This window comes from Cucurbita maxima, unplaced genomic scaffold (assembly GCF_002738345.1).
Source record: "Cucurbita maxima cultivar Rimu unplaced genomic scaffold, Cmax_1.0 Cma_Scf00005, whole genome shotgun sequence".
Taxonomy (NCBI): domain Eukaryota; kingdom Viridiplantae; phylum Streptophyta; class Magnoliopsida; order Cucurbitales; family Cucurbitaceae; genus Cucurbita; species Cucurbita maxima.
The window spans coordinates 1,541,872-1,559,911 of record NW_019272021.1 but is presented as its reverse complement, the minus strand read 5'-3'; the positions used below and the strand labels follow the sequence as shown (position 1 = coordinate 1,559,911).

Sequence of the window (18,040 nt, the reverse complement as noted above, 5' to 3'; positions counted from 1 at the left end):
ATTTTATTTTTTTAGTTGTTTTGCGTTAAAGATTTTTTATTAAACATTTATGACAATGTTTTATGAATACGTTTTAAAGGATTATTTTTGCATAAAACGGTTACGTTATATATACGATAACGATTATAGGTTGGTAAAAATATTGGGTCGTTAGTTATAAAGTTGATGAATGTTAAAAAAAAAATAATAATAATAACGAAATAAAATCCAAATTACAAAAATTAGCCCAAAATAAAATTTATTTCAATACACAAACACATGGGATATATATATTTATATATGAAAAAAGGAAATAAAAATTGACAGAACATAATTTTATTTGGGTGTACACGAAATTCATCTATAAGGGGTCAAGTACTTCCACGTTGGCAGTCCCATCCCTTTCCTTTGACTTTTCCGTTGACTTAGACTTAGACTTTGACTTTGTAGACTATTTGAAAACTATCAAATGGAGTAGAGGTGAGGAGGAAGCCGAGGCTGAGCCACAACGTCCAGAGGGAATTTCTTGGGAGTGGAGAGACCAAAGATTTCATCCATATTCAAATCTTCCTTCTTCATGTCCTCACCCAAACTCCAAGTAAATCCGTGCAGCAGATTGGCCAGGCTCGTCTGGATAACCTTCAGCCCAAGGCTGTACCCAGGGCACATCCTCCGTCCAGACCCGAAGGGCAGGAGCTCAAAGTCCTGCCCTTTCACGTCGATGCTCTTCCCCATGAACCTCTCTGGGCTAAACTCGCTTGGGTTCTCCCACACTGCTGGGTCCCTCCCGATGGTCCACACATTCACGAGCACTCTCGTGCCTTTCACTATGTCGTACCCTGCTATTTGGCAATCCTCTCGGCACATTCTCGGCACTAGCATTGGCGCTACAGGGTGCAGCCGCATCGTCTCTTTGGCTATTGCGTCGATGTATGGCAATGATGCCATGTCCTTCTCTTCCACCCATCTTTCCTTTCCGATCACTCTGTCCAGCTCTTCCCTTGCCTTGTTCAATATCTCTGGCTTTCTCAAAAGCTCTGACATTGCCCATTCTACTGTTACTGCTGAGCTCTCTGTTCCGCCTGCTATAAGGTCCTGAACGTGAAAAACAGATCATTAGGAGAGGTTTACAGTACGGCTTTGTTGGGAGGGAGTCTTACGTTGGCTAATTAAGGGATATTGTGAGTTTATAAGTAAAGAATATACGAACGAACCCTTTTGGAGAAACCAAAAACAAAACTATAAGAGTTTATGCTCAAAGTAGACAATATCATATCATTGTGAAGTTTCGTAATTCCTACATGGTATCAGAGTCATGTCCTTAACTTAGCCATGTCACAGTATAATCATCCTCAAGTGTGGAACAAAGAAATTGTGAATTTCGAAAGTGTAGTCAAAAGTGACTTAATGTCGAACAAAGATTGTACTTTGTTTGAGGATCTCAAAGAAGTAGTCGAGCCTCAATTAAGGGTAGAGACTCTGTTCAAGAGCTCCATAGGCATCAGGGGAGGCTCTATGATGTACTTTGTTCAAGGAGAAAATTGTTGGGAGAGAGTCAGACGTAAACTAATTAAGGAAATGATCCTGAGTTTATAAGTAAGTAAGGAATACATCTCTTTTGAGATGAAACCTTTGAGAAAACCAAAAGTAAAGCATCGGAGCTTATGTTCGTAATATAAAATATCATATCACACTGTAAAGGTTCGTGATTCCTAATAATTTAGCTTTAATGAAAAGGAGCTTACTTGAGTAAACGCTTTGACTCCATGGCGCTCGAGTTTGACTTCAAGATGAGGATCATCAGCCAATTGCAGCAAAACATCCACCATATCTTTAGCCACATAATCCTTCACACCCTCCCTCCTCGCATTATGTTCATCCAACACATGTTCAAGAAACCTATCAAATTTCTTACTCAAAGCCTTCATCCTCTTCACATACCCTTGCAAATCCAAGAAATCAATCCACGGTATAGAATCCCCAATATTAAGAACACCACTCAACAAGAACAACTCATCCAACATTTTCTTAAACTCATCCGGACTAACAATACCATTCTCCGACTCATCCGTATACTTCTTCCCCAACACCATTCGACTTATAACATTCAAACTCACAGTGGACAAGTAATCCTTAACCCTCATAACTTCCCCACAGGACTTATAAACATCTCGAAGCAGAGCATTCATTTCTTCCCTCCTGATATACTCATAAGAATCAAGCCGTTTAGCACTGAAAAGCTCCATCAAACACATCTTCCGAGCTTGGCGCCAATAAGGGCCGTATTGGGACCATGTGATGTCGGAATAGTTATAGGTGGTGTACTTTCCGGCGGCGGTTTTGGGGCGGGACACGAAGTTCAGATCATGGGTTTTGAGGAAAATCTTAGCCATCTCGACGGAGGAGCCAACGACGACAGGGAATGAGCCGAAGCGAAGATGCATGATGGGGCCGTATTTTTTGGAGAGATGATGAATGGATTGATGAGGCAGAGAGCCAATTAAGTCGAGGTTTCCGATCAATGGCCATGGTTTAGGTCCGGGGGGGAGATTGAGATTGCGGCGGCGAAGGCGGCGGGAGAGGAGGAGGAAAGCGAGGATGGCCAACCATGCGGCGGCGTAAGAAACCCATGAAGGAAAAAGCTCGATGGAATCCATGGTGATCGGAGCTAGAAACAGAGGAGATGGTGAAAGATGGTGGAAATCCGCCGAGGATGAAAGGGTATTTATAGGATGAAAATTAGGTAGAAAATTGGGACATAATTTCGTGAAAGATGTTACATTAATTTCTTCGAAGTCTCAGCTGAAATTCCTCGGAGCCACAGAATGTGACTTGGAGTAAGAAGTAAACGCAGGGAGGACATGGAAATTTGGGGATAATTCAAGTGGAAATTCGGAGTGGGCCATGTCAGTGTGAACGCAGCTGCCAGTGGTCGTTACGAATCTTCAACTACAAATTAATAATTTAATTACGGTTTAAATTAATTACGGTTTTAATTTAATTTTGTATTAGATAGATAGATAGGTAGGTAGATAGGTAGATAGGTAGCTAGGTCCTATCAAAATTGGATGTCAATTCTAATATATAGTCGAGTCTCGAGCGACGTTTTAAGAGAAAAGGTTTTAGAAAATGTGGTTGAAGAAAATCGTTGAAATGAACCATTGTGTAAGTCAATTGCATTGAAAACATGTGCGCAAGAGAGATTATAATACTTGGTCGAGGAGGTTTGATGACCACTTGTTTCCCCAATAGTACATTTTGATGTGATCCATGTTTGACAGACCTAAACATGATTTCGTCGAACGGTAAAATAAACAGAAAATACAATAGTAAAACAATACAACTTGAAAGTAAATAAAGGGTTTGACATCGCATGTACACCAACCATGACAACACGCCTTGGACAAGTATGATCATGACATCCTCCTCTTCCTAATTGGTTGATGTCCCTATCAGTCCGTTATCTTCAAACTCAACAATGTGGATCACGACAGAGTCTAGGTCTTCGATGCATTTCTAGCTCATTTCCTCTATAAGGAGGTTCTTCCATTTGTCGAGGAATTTCTGATCCACCATATAGGTCTTCCAACTTTTCTAACTCTGTCGGCTATGATTGCTTCGATCTTCTTGGTGTCCTTCTGTTTCAGATTGATTCCAAACCTTCATTATCTAGATCGAGGTGATAAGGTTTTAGGTTGCTCACATGAATTACTAGGTGAGTTTTCATCCATGTGGGCTATGCCACTCTGTAAGATGTAGACTTGATCTTCTTGAGATCTTTAACCGGTCCTTTATACTTTCTAACAAGTCTCTGATCCTTACGGCTATGGAATCTAATTTATTATGGCCTCATTTTTTTTAAAGAATTGATCTCCTATTCGAAATTGGAGGGGGCGACACTTTTTGTCCACCCACTTCTTCGGGCTCTTTTCAGTAGACGAACTAGTTTGACAATTAAAACAGAATTGAGCCACATCTAGCAATTGTACCCAATTCTAACAAGCGTCAACAAAGTGGTGCAAGTATTCTTCGAGCAAGCAACGGAATCGCTCTGTCTGTTTATCGGTCTGGGACAAACCATATTTGTTCTCAGTGAGTCACTCGACTTGCGACTTAGCCAACTGTTTTTGTGCCGACATCGTTTCGGTCTTTGATGGGACTAGGAGCTAGTGAAGCTTTGACACCACTTGTCATAATTGCACTTTTTAGGTAGCAGACTAACGACTGTGCAGTACTTACTCTAATCCACCTAACAAGTTAGCATGTGAAAATCAGACTTTGCAATCAATTGTAACGTATGGTCGAACCTCGAGCCATGTTTTGAGAGAAATTTTTTTATAAAATGTGATTGAGAAAAATCATTAAAAACAAATCGAAATTAGGCATCGTGAAAGTCAATTGCATTGAAAAGATTTGGGCAAAAGAGATTACAACATTTACTCAGAGAGATTTGATGACTACTTAGTCTCCTACAGTACATTTTGATGCGATTCATGTTTGACAAACCTAAAAACGATTTTGCCGAACGGTCATACGAACAAAAAAAAAAAAAGTAAACTAATACAACATGAAAGAAAATAAAGGGTTTGACATGACATAGACATGCGTCCATAGGCAATACACTCTAAATAAGCATGACCTTGAGCACGGCTCGGGTGCGGGAGGGGGATGGTGATAGTGATGGGCCTAATAGAGAAAGTCCTATTAGGTCAAATAATGGGCCTTGGTGGGCCGGTGCTTATTTTGATTTCTTGGGGCCTTGAGCTTCCAAAAAAGTAGGAGCCTAGTCCCGTATGCGCCCCATCCTTATATAATCATAATTTTCTTCTCTTCTTCTTTGCCCAGCCGGGGAAACCCTAATTTCGTTTTGCTAGAACCTGCACATTATCAGGGGTAGCTCTGTTGCCAGTTAGTAATTTTCTCTCTATCGGCTATACGCAATCTTTATTTATCCTTTTTAATTTGAATTCACTGTCGCTTTTAATGAGTTTTTCCTCGGTTTCTAAATGGATTTCTGATAATATAATTCTTTGCATTTGGAATTAGAGCTGTAGTTTTGTTTCACCCTCAGAGCTATGTGGTTCTATTCTCTTTAACTCTGGTTAGAAGAATTTTCCGAGTGCATTTTTAGTATTGGACTTTTAGGAATATGATTCTGGATGTGTACATTTAGCCTGATAGAGGAAAGATAAGTAAAGACGGATTTCATTACTTTTCGTTTTTCAGAATCGATGAAAGAGAGAAATGTTCTGTTGCTATGAATATATTTTCTCCTTTTTTCTTAATATCATCCTCAGCGTCGTCAGTCTAGTTAAAATAATTAATCGTTGTTCTGTGTTTCAATTGTTTTCCATCTGTTTTTTTTTTCTTACAGCTATTTTATCTTCACATTTTAGACGAAATTCTTGTTCTAGTTTATTATTAATCATTGATAATTTGTATATCAATACATTTAATAGGTATTTGCAGATTTTTCATTTTTCTTTATTCTTTTTCTTGGAAGTTGTTATTAAAAACCATTTTATGCAGCCAATCTTAATTATTTAGGGTTTAGGGTTTGATGGCTTCAGCATTTTGTTGAACATAAGCGAGAAAGTGATTGGAAATATCATAGTTCATTGGAAGTTGATTAGTTTGTTCGATATCTATTTTCTTAGTTATGGGTGAAGAAGTCAAAGCATTGATTCCGGAGTCAGTTTTGAAGAAGACGAAGAGGAATGAAGAATGGGCATTGTCAAAGCAGCAAGAATTTGAAGCGGCCAAGAAGAAGAATACAGAGAATCGTAAGCTGATTTTCAACAGAGCTAAGCTATATTCAAAGGAGTATGAAGAGCAGGTATACTTTGTTTTCCCCCTTCTTAAGTTACCTATTTTGTTATGTTAAATCCCTTGAGTTTGATGCTTTCATTTTAGAGCATTTACATTTGGTTCTTGAATTTGAATAGGAAAAAGAGCTGATTAGACTGAAGCGTGAGGCCAAATTAAAAGGAGGATTTTACGTTGTTCCTGAGGCTAAATTATTGTTTATCACTCGCATTCGTGGGTATGTGTCTTTTTTGAATGAACTGATTTATTGCTATACATGATCTTATGTTCTGATGTCCCAAAATTTGATGAAATATCAGTATCAATGCCATTGACCCAAAGACGAGAAAGATATTGCAGCTGTTGCGTTTGAGGCAGGTACAATATCAAAAGTTAACATGGTTGAGTTAGTTCCCTATTGTTGTTAGGCCTAGTGATCGTAATATTTGGGCAAGTTCGAAATGCTTGTATAGTTTTTGATTAATACAGGAGAGATCTAGCTGGTTGTTATTGTTTGTGCGATAATTGCTTCTTTTTTTTGTTTCAGATTTTCAACGGTGTCTTCCTCAAAGTAAACAAAGCAACATTGAATATGCTTCACAGGGTCGAGCCTTATGTGACCTATGGGTATTTCTCGCCGTAGAGATTTTAATTCTTAGAACTTTCTTCCTCCTTAACAGACTGTTTGAAGTACTAATGCGATTTTTTCAGCTACCCCAATTTGAAGAGCGTTAAAGAACTTATTTACAAGAGGGGTTATGGGAAGCTAAACAAGCGGAGAGTAGCATTGACTGACAACTCAATTGTGGAGCAGGTCTCTCTCTTTCCTCCATCTCTTATTCTCAGCTAAGTTTTAATGGTTAGTGTTTCTTATATTCTCTTATTGAATGAAGGCTCTGGGTAAATATGGCATCATCTGCATGGAAGATCTCGTCCACGAGATCATGACTGTCGGTCCTCACTTTAAGGAGGCGAATAACTTCCTATGGCCCTTTAAGTTGAAGGCACCTTTGGGCGGATTGGAAAAAAAGAGGAATCATTATGTTGAAGGGGGAGACGCTGGCAATCGCGAGAATTATATCAATGAGCTTATCAGGAGAATGAACTAGGTGAGGAACAATTTTGTTGTCGTTGATTCTTGCTTCTTTTTGTCCAATCGCTGGAAGTAGAAACAATTTTGTTCACAAAGTTAGTCAAGTCTTTCTACATTTAAGTAGCGTAGACTTCGTTTATGTCGGATACTACACTTTGAGGGCCTTAATACTAATGGTAGTTTTATCTTTTCAATTTTTATTTGGTTGTAATAGTAGGATTAGAAAGGCTTTTATAAGTTTTTTATATCATAGAGGTCTACTGGTGGCTTAAAATGTTGACAAACTAAGGCCAAAAGATGTAGAATATGAGCTTACCTCATTCCTGCGAGACCATTTTAAAATAATAGTCCAATAACATGAAATACTATTAACAATACTATAAACACTCAAGACCATTAATACAAATTTAAAAAATTGCATTAAATACTATTAACAATACTAAATATGAAAATAAATATGAAAATAATATAACGTAATTTTGTAACGTTATATTTGTTCAAATTCTCATTCAAATATTCAAATAAATATGAAAATAATATGATAAGTTTCACTTGTTTTGAGTTTCAATTATGCTATTTACCGTTTCTATACTATATTATTTTCCTCCTTAAAATGGGTGAGAACAAGTAAAGCATATAGGAATTCTAAAATTTGGAGACTTATCCCATGATGAATTAACGAGAATTAAATTTAGAACATGAAGTCTGAAATGAAAGAGAACGAACAAAGAAATTAAAGGCAATCAAACCTAAGATTACTGTTGCTTGATAAATTTCTTCTTATCGTTAATTAATCATTTTCTATATTGTTGTTCTAGTTTTTACGAGCGTACACTTCCCATTAACTCTATTCATCCAGAATTTCTCTCTTATCAACATCTTTCATTCACTCATGTTTTAATTTTTTCATAATACATACTTTTTCCTTGTCATTTTGACTATAACTCCAACCTCGGAATCTACTCCTCTAACCACTACAACTTCGAACATTCCCAAGTTCCTTGAATTTTCTTGTTCCTTCGATTTTCGATAAATTCTACCTCCAAAGGTGATTGTTTTCTAACAAAGTTAAATGTTAAGAATTTAATGTCAACACGAGCATACTTCAATTCAATAGTAATTAACATGTATACTATTTTTTTAAGATTTGGAAGTTCAAATCCAGCTAAGTCCACCTTTTACCACTATTTTTATAACCTCTTGTCATATAACATTTCCTTTTTAATCTTTAACCAAAAAGTTGATGGAAGGGTTTTTTAAAAAAACAGTTAAGGGTAAAAGTGAAAATTTTCATAATTCAAATCTAAGTTAAAATGTAAGGATATTTTGTATAATTCAAGCTATAAAGTTAAAATTAAGCGTTGAATCAATTTAACTCATACATAATTGGAGCTTAGGTTTCATTTGTTATACTTTTGCAATAATAATAATAAAAAAAAAAAAGTCCAATATCAAAGGTTTTTTCTTACCAACTTGAAATGAAATAAATTTGGAAAGGGCGGAGAAACTAAAATGTCTATTTAATTTGAATTTGTGGGGTATGAAATTGAGAACAGAAAAATAGCAGAAAGATTTCTAACTATTGGCTAAATGTATTAAATATTTTTTTAATTGTTAAAAGACTCTATTGTAATATTGGAATTTTGGCAGTAAAATTATATTAAAAAATAAAAATAAAAAAGTCTTTGGAAAGAAATATATATATATATATATATATATATATATAGTATAAGAGCTAAAACCTTACCAATTTTCTAGGGAGAATCTCTGCTTCCATTCATATGAAAATAAATGAATTTTCTTACCAGAAATAAAAAATTGGAAGAGATGTCGGGAAAAAGAATGGAGAAGAGTTTCTCCATCCCAGCCCGTGGACATCTTCTAAAGGAGAAATGAAATAGAGGAATGTTGCTGATATTGGCAAGAAGATGTTCGAATCAAGACAGAAAACGCGTACACTTTGATTCTATTTAACATTAATCGTCAATCTTGTTTGAACTAGTTCGAATTTCTCCACAACACGAACACGAACACGAACACGAACACCAACCCCAATCCCAATCCCTACTACAAGAAGCTTTCTCATGCCCTTTCCCTCCACCAAAAACGTGGAAAAGAAACTCTCGAAAACTATACACCAAAACTAAAAACAACACCACCCCATCCCCTCTTTAACCCTTGCAATCTCTGTCAACTCATCAGTCCTAACCTACCTACCTACCACCACCAGCAAACCCAAATATTAAATGAGGAAAGAAGATTCTTACGTGAGCAAAGGCTCAGTGTGTCAAGCGAGTTCCTGATGCTACACGGCTATCACATCGTTCGAGTTCATGATGCTACACGGCTATCACATCGTTCTTCGACGCGTCTTCACACTGCAATACAATACCTTCAATACTAGCTGGAAATATGCACTTGCTCCATTCACACCCACTTGCGATCGGATCAGGCGGAGGGACAATCATTAGCACATTTTCGTTTCTATGAACAACTCCCATTACACTGACCGTGCTTCCTTCCTTGATATACCTGCACATTTCACAAATAACAAATAGTAAGACCTGCCACATAACCGTTCTTCAATGATACAATGTACTAGTTCAGAGGCGCTCATAAGCTCAATATGTACCAATATGAACCATGCATTTAGGGTAGCATTGATTCTAAATTACGTGATGATTCTGGCACTATCACTAGTCCTAAAGACCGTTTGAAGTTATTTGCAGGAGAATAGGATAGGATCAATGATGACTAAAGATTGCCGGTACCAACAGTTGAAGCGATCATCAGAGGTTGTAAAACAATTCACCATATCATGGAAACGACTCTTAAAATTATCTACAATAATTTAATAGCCTAATTTGAAAAAAAATGCGAGACCCAAGACATTCCTTCAGAGGCTCTAAAAAACTATATTTGACACTTTCTGTAGTTCTGGCTTTCTTCATTTTGCTAAGTTTCATCAAATAATGAATGGAAAAGTATAATCCGTAGTTATGAATTATTTCAAAGCATCAACAAAATAGGTACATTACCCTTCTCTTAAGCGCATTAATCGACCTTCACTTGAAAGATTTCGTTCTCCTAACCACCTGACAAAGTCGGGAGATAATTCTTCATTTACTGGATTAACATCAATAACAATTGGATCGTCAACATACGGAGTCACCCTGGCTCCACAACCAGACTTAACCAATGCTCTTAATCCAGATTGAAAATCAGAGATGTAGAAGTCAACCACATGTCTCTGTGAATAACAGCAAAAAAAAAATACAGCTGTAATTGGCTTGAATAACAAAATTGAACTTTCAAATCAAGCAACAATGTAGCTGAGGACATTTATAGACAACTTCAAACTGCAGATAATTTTAGTACCTACATAGGTAAGTAAATGGTGTGACAATATTTTATGGCTCATTGATTCACCATGTAAACTCCAATTAAATTAGTGAATCATACTTTTAATCGGAAAAAGAACTTCAATGCTCATGAGTTTGTAAGAAAAATTATATGATAAAATGAACCATAATATCCCATAATCCCCAGCCCCACACTTTGAACCCCATACACACGAGAGAGAGAGAGAGAGAGAGAGAGAGAGAGAGAGAGAGACAATAAATTAACTTCAAGGAGAATAAAATTAATCAACCATAACAATAAATTGAGTCCTGAGTCACTCACTTCTAGTGATCTGAGCCCCCAAGTAAAACGGCGATGTGTAGGATTGACAGCTTTGGAACTCCATCCGCGGTACTCATATAAACTCGTCGATGTATATACACATCTTGGAACTTTTTGGAAGGATGACTCCAGGGGCATGTTACCACAGGTAACCACCTTTAGAACATGAACAAAACAAATTACAATTAACATATAAAGCAGTATAACGATAACATCACAACAAGATGAAGAAAGTGATTTTTTTTTCCATTTGAGGAAATGCGACATTTCACTTCCTATGTGCCCAGAAATCTATCTATAACATATTAGACAATGGGCATGGATAAGATATCTCTAACAATTGAATGTATCAGAACTATCAGAAGATGTCAATGGCCACAAAGGTCTCCCTTCCAAACGTACGCAGTCAACAGAAATTTCTTTTAAAAAAATCAATATATCTTTAAGTGAACTTCGAAAATAATTACCTAAACCAAGTCCAGTGAAGTTGTTTCCGCATAAATGTAGTTATATCATGAAAATAGTATGTTTTCCGCTAAATTTTGTGTAAATATCTAAACTACCATAAGAACTCAAAACAAGTACATTTTACTAATATCAAGAAACATACTTACCCCGGAGACCTTGACAAATTGTCCATTCTTTGCAGTCCTAAGTTCAGAATCTGGATAGCGAGCAATGAAACCCATAATTGCTCTTCTTCCCCAGTAGGTATTCCAAATGAAAAGTGTACAAACAGCAGCAAAAAGAACCACAACCACAATGAGGAGGATTGCATTATGGACAGCTCCAAGAATAAAGCCCCCAGCAATAAAACCCATCACAAATAGAAGAATTAATGACCATAATACTATCTTAGGGAAGTTCTTTGCAAATGAATAATCATCATCATAAGTAAGAGTAGTTACAGCATGACTATGAGCTGCAGAACCCTGTAATTTAATGGATCCCATAGATTCTAAAGGACCAGAAACCTTCCTTGGAGCTCCAGAAGAATTTAGAGGTCCTGAAGAAATGGGTCCTGATGTGATAAGGCCTGTTGCAGGTAGTACAGGAGGAAGAGGCCCAGAGTTTTGACGACCGGTAGGTGTTACTCCACCAGACTGTGGACCAGACAACTTTACAGGTTCCCCATGCTTGCTCAGAGGTCCAGAATTTGATTTTTTCAATGAAGCTGAACCAGAAAGGCCTTGAGAAGGTAAAGAACCTGAGGTGGTGTACATGGCGCGAGATGTAGCATTAGGCATGATAGGTCCAGAGTGAGATGCAACACCTCCAAAAGATCCAGACCTCATGGAGCCACCAGTTATAGGTCCTGACTTCTTGGACTTGGAGCCATCCACAGGGATATCAAACATCTTCCCTAGCTCTCCTGATTTCTTAATATCTCCACCAGTATAGGGCATGGGTACAGAGCTCATCGTTGGGGTTCTCTCTTTAGGCTGCTCAGGCCTCCCTGATACGTAGAGGCCATTGCTAAGCTGATGGGATTGTATTCTGGAACTCATCTTGCCTCTTCAAAATATTCGACAGGAATTAACACAACAGAAATATCAGCAGCTGATGTAATGCTCAAGTCTCTCCTGAGGACCAAAATATTCTAATTAATTTTATTCAAAACATCAAATATGAGTCAGAGACAAAAGATGTGCATGATAATCAAAACAAATATGTCTTGAAAGCTGAATTAAGAGCTACAGGTAAAGTTAGGAGAACATAAACCATGGATAGCCAAAGGACTGCATTAATGTATTTGTTGTTCAGATAATGTATTTGGGGTTTCCAATAGAATTAGAATTGACTAGCCCTAAATAAATAGATGGTTAAAATAACTTTTCGGTTCCTTAAGGTTTGAGTTTAGTATCTATTTGGTCCATGAGGCTTCAAAATGAACATTTTAGTCCCTTGAGGTTTGGAAAATTATAAAATGTTCTCAGACTATTAGTTGACGACTGGATGATGACATGGTAATCAAGCTGTTGATTGTGTAATGCTGAGTTGACAATTTTATTAGTTTAATAAATAAAAGAATTGGTGAGGTGGCTTCTCCTCTCTCCAGTCATTCTCCTTCCTCTCTTCTTCTTCTCTTTTGGCCAAGCTCACATCCCCGCCCGTCTCGTGGATCATAGTCTGGATCTCTCCAACTCTATCATCGCTAATGGACTATTCCCCATTTCCAAACCCCATACTCTGGCAAGGCATATGCAGAGCACGCTGACCTAGATTCTCCAATCCAAGGACAAAACAAACATTACACCACCGCAACTCTTCCCAATTTCAAAACCCGCCATTTCTCTTTTTCCTCCTTCCCCCCCATTAGTCGCAACTTTCTTTCCCTAACCTGGCGCCGCAATTAAAGCCAGCAGATTCTAGTTGGATGCCGAACAAGAAAGCTTGAACGTGGAAATTTCACTGTACACGCAAGGATTCGACCATGGTATTGGAATGATGGAGGAAGATTATCACAACCCATTATCAGCTTCGGGTGACCGAATGGACCTTTAAAATCTTTTCGTTTTACTAAAAAAAAAAAAAAAAAAAAAAAAATCATTTTTTCTTGATCCTTCAAATGATTGGGAATGTAGGTCCATATTTATAATACCATTAGAGGAAGGAAAGACTGGACAAAAGATTATTAAGAATTGTGATCAACTAATTTGCTCCATACTTTATATTGTCTTCGTTTCATACCTCGATTCAGGAACTGACAAAAGAACTCTACTTCGTTCCAAATCTAGAACGGAGAAAAAACATTTCATGACTGCAATGACAACAATTAACAGGAAGATGAGAAAGGAGAAACGTAGTGACGGCGGTGGCAAACTTAATTGGAGGAATAGAAGGGAGAAGGGTCGAGAGGAAAGAAGTGGAAAAGCCACGCCACTAATAATAATATTAAATTAATAAATTTTCCCACTCAACATTACACAATCAACATGACACCTCAATTTTTGTGAGTCAATTAACGGTCCAAGGACCATTTAGAACTTTTGTCAAACCTCAGGGAATAAAAAATGTTCCTTTTGAAACCTCGAGGATCAAATAGACACCAAACTCAAACCTTGGGGTCAAAAGTATAATTTGCCCTAAATAAATTATTAGGAGAGAACAAAAGGGTTAGCCGCTTAATAATTCAGCATACTTAGCATTAAACTAGATTTAAACACACATTCTTATCTGATAAGTAGAGTAATGCAGGGCAAGATCAGAAGATGATTGTTAAATGAGAAAGAAACCCCACAAAAGGGTAATCCTAGGTACATATTATTATGGAAGACCGAGAGAGAATATCTATGCCACAATCCCATTTTCTTTTCATAATGGTCATGGATTGTCTCAGTTGCCTACTCACAAAGGCCAAATGTGAAGGATAGATAAAGGGCTTTCAGAGTGGCAATGAAGGTTTTAAGCATCAACCACCTTCCGTTTGTAAATGATACAATCCTATTTTTTGATTTGTCAAATGTCTCTTCCGTACAAAAAACATGATCAAGACAGTAAAAACATTTTAAAAAAAATCTTTGGACAAAATATCAATCTCCAAAAAAAACAAAGATTATAGGTATCAATGTTAGCACAAAGATTATTGACGAATTTTCCAATAGATAAGGTTGTAAAAAGGGTGAATGGTCGAATATGTACCTAGGATTACTCTTGGAAACCACAAATATTTTTTCCTGCTAGAAGACTATTATTGAAAAAATAGAAAGAAGGCTCTCAACATGGTCATTATGTCATGCATCAAAGAGCGGAAGGCTCACCCTAAAACAAGTCACACTGTCCAACCTCCCTACTTGCTACATGGCTATTTGAAATGTTACAAAAAGTGGTTATGTATAAAGAAAGATTATTCATAAACTATCTACAAAAAGATAGTCCACACCTTGTTCAATGAAATATATAATAAACCTCCCAGTAGACAATGGAGAACTCGATCTACTTTCGGTAAAAGAGAAGAACTAAGCTCTCCTCGCAAAATGTATGGGGAAAACTTATAAAGACTATCTTCTGCAAAAGGAAATCAAAAGAGAACTAAATATACTCCTACATCGCGTAAAAATTGACCCCTTCTATCTTCTGCAAAAGGGCTATGGAAATATCTTAAAAAAAAACACCAAAACCTAATCACTAGCGGAATTCGCCAGAGGGTGAGTAATGGGGGAAGCACGTCATCCTAGACCAACCCATAGATTGAATACGCCACGTTAGCCCTACGGTATCCACTTTTGTATAGACTCTCTCATAGAAAAAGAGTTACGATCAAAGAAATGTGGAATGATGTCAACAATTTATGGGACCTGAAGCTTGGTAGGAACCTAAAAGATAACGAAACCACGGAATAGGCTGAATTAAGCCTCGATCTTGCCCCATTTGTATTGTCTAATGACGCAAACTCATTGGCATGGCTTCCCATCGAGGTCTTCTTTACTAAGGAAAAAATGAACATAAGGAAAAAAGTAGAAGCAATAACTCCTACGCTAACAAAGACAATGTGGAAAGGAGATCACCCTAAAAACGTGAAGTTTTTCTTGTGGAAAATAGCACATAAAACAATTAGTACAAGTGAAAATCTTAAAAAAGAAAAGGCTGCCCTACATGACTCTATTTCCGAATTGATGCCAGTTATGCAAGAAAGACAACGAATCACAAAGCCACTTATTTATGTAATGCACATACACTTAAAATTTATGGACAAAGATTCCCAATATCTTCAGAGGGCGAAACAGCAACATACATTAGTTAAGAAAATCTTAAATTACAGGAACATATTCATGATAAAGACCATCTAGAAAAGTGAATATTGAATGACTTTTTGATGAATAGAGGAGAAGGGGTAAGAAACATACAGATATTATCCACAGTGAACCTATTTTAATGGAACCTTTGAGGGTAACTTGGTACATTGTCAAAAATCAGATAATTAAGCAGCATTAGCTTCTAATCCACCTAAATAGTTAACCATTAAGCTAGGAATTCAATTAACAGGAAGGAAAAATAAAAAACTGGAATTCCGGACGTTATTCAAACAAAGAGAGCAACCCGTATCAACTGATAGACAGAAGTGATGATGAATAAAATGTTTAGAGTTGAGAAGTTGGGACATGTGCAGGAAACTAGACGACATGGAACTGGCATAAATGAAAAGAAATCCTAGGAACAAAGTTCACTACATGAATGTCCCCCCACCCCCAAAAAAAGGAACATGGAGAAACTTCATTAAGTCTTACCCTTATCCTAAAGGGAGAAAAACGGCAGAAGGAAAGAACCGAAATTAGGATGTTCTCACCAGTTACGAGAAAATAAAGGATTTAATATCTCGTGATTGGCACTGAAATTGATTAAGGCACTAGGATCTGTAAGAACACATACATGATTGAAGATTACAATCAATTGAACACTTGATTAAAAAAGAGAATCATCAGCTGACCAGAAAAACAACAAGAACAACAAACGAAAACACATCCATCAGAGAAATGGAGAAGATCTACGAGGGAGGCGGGATTCAGGAAGAGCAGACAGAAAGTGGCAAAGTAGTAGAGTAGAAACGAAGTGAAAAGGAGAGAATGAAGATAGGGAAACACAATTTTCAGCACTTACCAGTAGGAAAAGCAGTGGCAGCAGCTGTAATGGGAGGAGAAATCCAGAGATTAGGAGACATAATGTGTCAAAAACAGAAAATTCCAAAACCAATCCAAATCTCAGTCTCTCAATTCCTCTCTAAGACTTAGCTCCCTTTCTCTCTCGCTCGCTATCCGAACTTCCGTCGCTCTCCCTCTCCTGCGGACAACCGGATCGACTGGTGGGTTTTGTCAGTCCCCTTCCAAAAAAAAATTTATAAAAATCTAAAACAGAATTGGAAATAATTAACTTTGTAATTATTGATAATCATCACTATTCAGTACAGTCCTTTTTTCCCCCAAAATTCCATCAAATAAACTAATTATATTTTTCACTTCATAACGATTGAAAAATTCATTTTCGATCCCAATTTAGATTATCCAATTTAAACTCAATTTAATTTGAGTCGGTTAAAATTTTAAAATATTCAAAATGGAAATGGATTCACGCCTAAAATATTAATTTTAAGATTATTCATTAAGAATATTGATTTTTTTTATTTTTTATAATAGATATTAAGTCATCATATTTTAGATTTATGAAATTTTAGTTATTTTTATTAATAATTTAAAAGTGCAAAACATTTACATATTTAATTATATATATATATATTTTTTTTTTAATTTTTTTTTTAATTTTGGTAGTTAGTAGATTTGAATAAATAACTTTACTTGATTCATACTCCAACTCAACCATCTTTTTAACAATTTTCTAATTCATACACCAAAATACATTTAAATTTGTAGTTAAAAAATAATAATATATCTAAAAATAGATAAATTAACAAATATTTTTTTTTGGTACTGCAATAATAATTGTTTTTTAAAAATTTGAAAATGGTTAAAATCTCATTTTTGAACTTTAGAAAAATAATTATTTGATCCTTACTTTTAATTTACTTTTTATAAATATATAATAATTTAATTTTGAAAAGCCCTATGCGTTAAGGTACTTATCTTTCTCTTTCAGGCTGAACCTGATCACCTTGAAACATTGGCGAAGAACGGGAGAGAGGAGGGAATCGTCTGCTCCCGTTTATGTGACGAACCTAACCGTTGAGCCCGAGGGTTGTGTATGTACCCCACTGGGATCGAGATTTCCTCGGCTTCTTAGGCACATGAGGAACGTTTAGGCCATGGCGGCCAGTGCTCCTAAGATCATTTCGAGTGCGTATATTAATAATATAAACTTGAGCATTATTTAAATGGAGGGTGACAAAATTATAATGTCAATGATTTAATCACATATAATTCCAATTTTAAATTTTTTATAATTTAAAATATTATAGTTGTTAAACTTTTTCTATTTTAATTACAAATAAAAAGGTGTATGAAAATAATTTTATAGAAAATAAAATTGTGCTCAAACCTACCATAAAAATAATTTAAATTCAGATCACGAACCGATTAGGACATATCAATAACAAAAAATACATAGCATTAATGACTTAGTGTAACGATTTTAAAAGCTACGGAAAGGTTTCCGCACTCTTCTAAAGGGTATTTCATTCTTTTTTTCGACCAACGTGGGGTATCACAATCCACCTTTCTCTAGGGTCTAGCGTCGTCATTGACACTCATTCCTTTCTCCAATTGATGTGGGACCCCCACCAAATCCACCCTCTTTGGAGCCAACGTCCTTACTGGCACATCGTTCGACGCTTGGCTCGGATACCATTTGTAATGTCTCAGGCCCACCACTAGCAGATATTGTCCTCTTCGGCTTTCTCTTTTGTGGTTCTCCTCAACGCTTTAAAACGCGTCAGCTAGGGAAAGATTTCTACACCATTTTCGTTCTCTTCCCCAACCAATTTTGGATATCACACTTACATATCATTAACTTAATAGTAGAATTGTATAA

General features: G+C 36.5%; 3 protein-coding genes across 4 annotated transcripts; 1 reads left to right on the top strand and 2 right to left on the bottom strand.

The window, feature by feature from the left end:
- Positions 1 to 263: 263 nt before the first annotated feature.
- Positions 264 to 2,781, bottom strand: LOC111479921 (cytochrome P450 71A1-like). The gene is made up of 2 exons (XM_023124829.1): positions 1,725 to 2,781; positions 264 to 1,074 (listed from the first exon to the last, which is right to left on the bottom strand). Exons 1-2 carry the CDS (start codon positions 2,634 to 2,636, stop codon positions 445 to 447), a joined length of 1,542 nt encoding a protein of 513 aa, XP_022980597.1. The 5' UTR covers positions 2,637 to 2,781; the 3' UTR covers positions 264 to 444.
- A 2,004-nt stretch (positions 2,782 to 4,785) lies between these two features.
- Positions 4,786 to 7,077, top strand: LOC111480000 (60S ribosomal protein L7-2-like). Of its 2 annotated transcripts, none has more exons than XM_023124946.1 (7): positions 4,786 to 4,887; positions 5,637 to 5,815; positions 5,925 to 6,022; positions 6,105 to 6,162; positions 6,332 to 6,411; positions 6,496 to 6,598; positions 6,678 to 7,077. In XM_023124946.1, the coding sequence occupies exons 2-7, from the start codon at positions 5,639 to 5,641 to the stop codon at positions 6,891 to 6,893; spliced, it is 732 nt and encodes a 243-aa protein (XP_022980714.1). In that variant the 5' UTR covers positions 4,786 to 4,887; positions 5,637 to 5,638; the 3' UTR covers positions 6,894 to 7,077. The 2 variants fall into 2 exon arrangements, with proteins under 2 accessions (XP_022980714.1, XP_022980713.1); XM_023124945.1 differs by having other exon boundaries at positions 4,789 to 4,891.
- Positions 7,078 to 8,808: 1,731 nt separating this feature from the next.
- Positions 8,809 to 16,387, bottom strand: LOC111479926 (uncharacterized membrane protein At1g16860-like). The gene is made up of 6 exons (XM_023124838.1): positions 16,160 to 16,387; positions 11,176 to 12,144; positions 10,562 to 10,717; positions 9,916 to 10,127; positions 9,232 to 9,409; positions 8,809 to 9,197 (listed from the first exon to the last, which is right to left on the bottom strand). The coding sequence occupies exons 2-6, from the start codon at positions 12,067 to 12,069 to the stop codon at positions 9,183 to 9,185; spliced, it is 1,455 nt and encodes a 484-aa protein (XP_022980606.1). The 5' UTR covers positions 12,070 to 12,144; positions 16,160 to 16,387; the 3' UTR covers positions 8,809 to 9,182.
- Between the last annotated feature and the right edge of the window lie 1,653 nt (positions 16,388 to 18,040).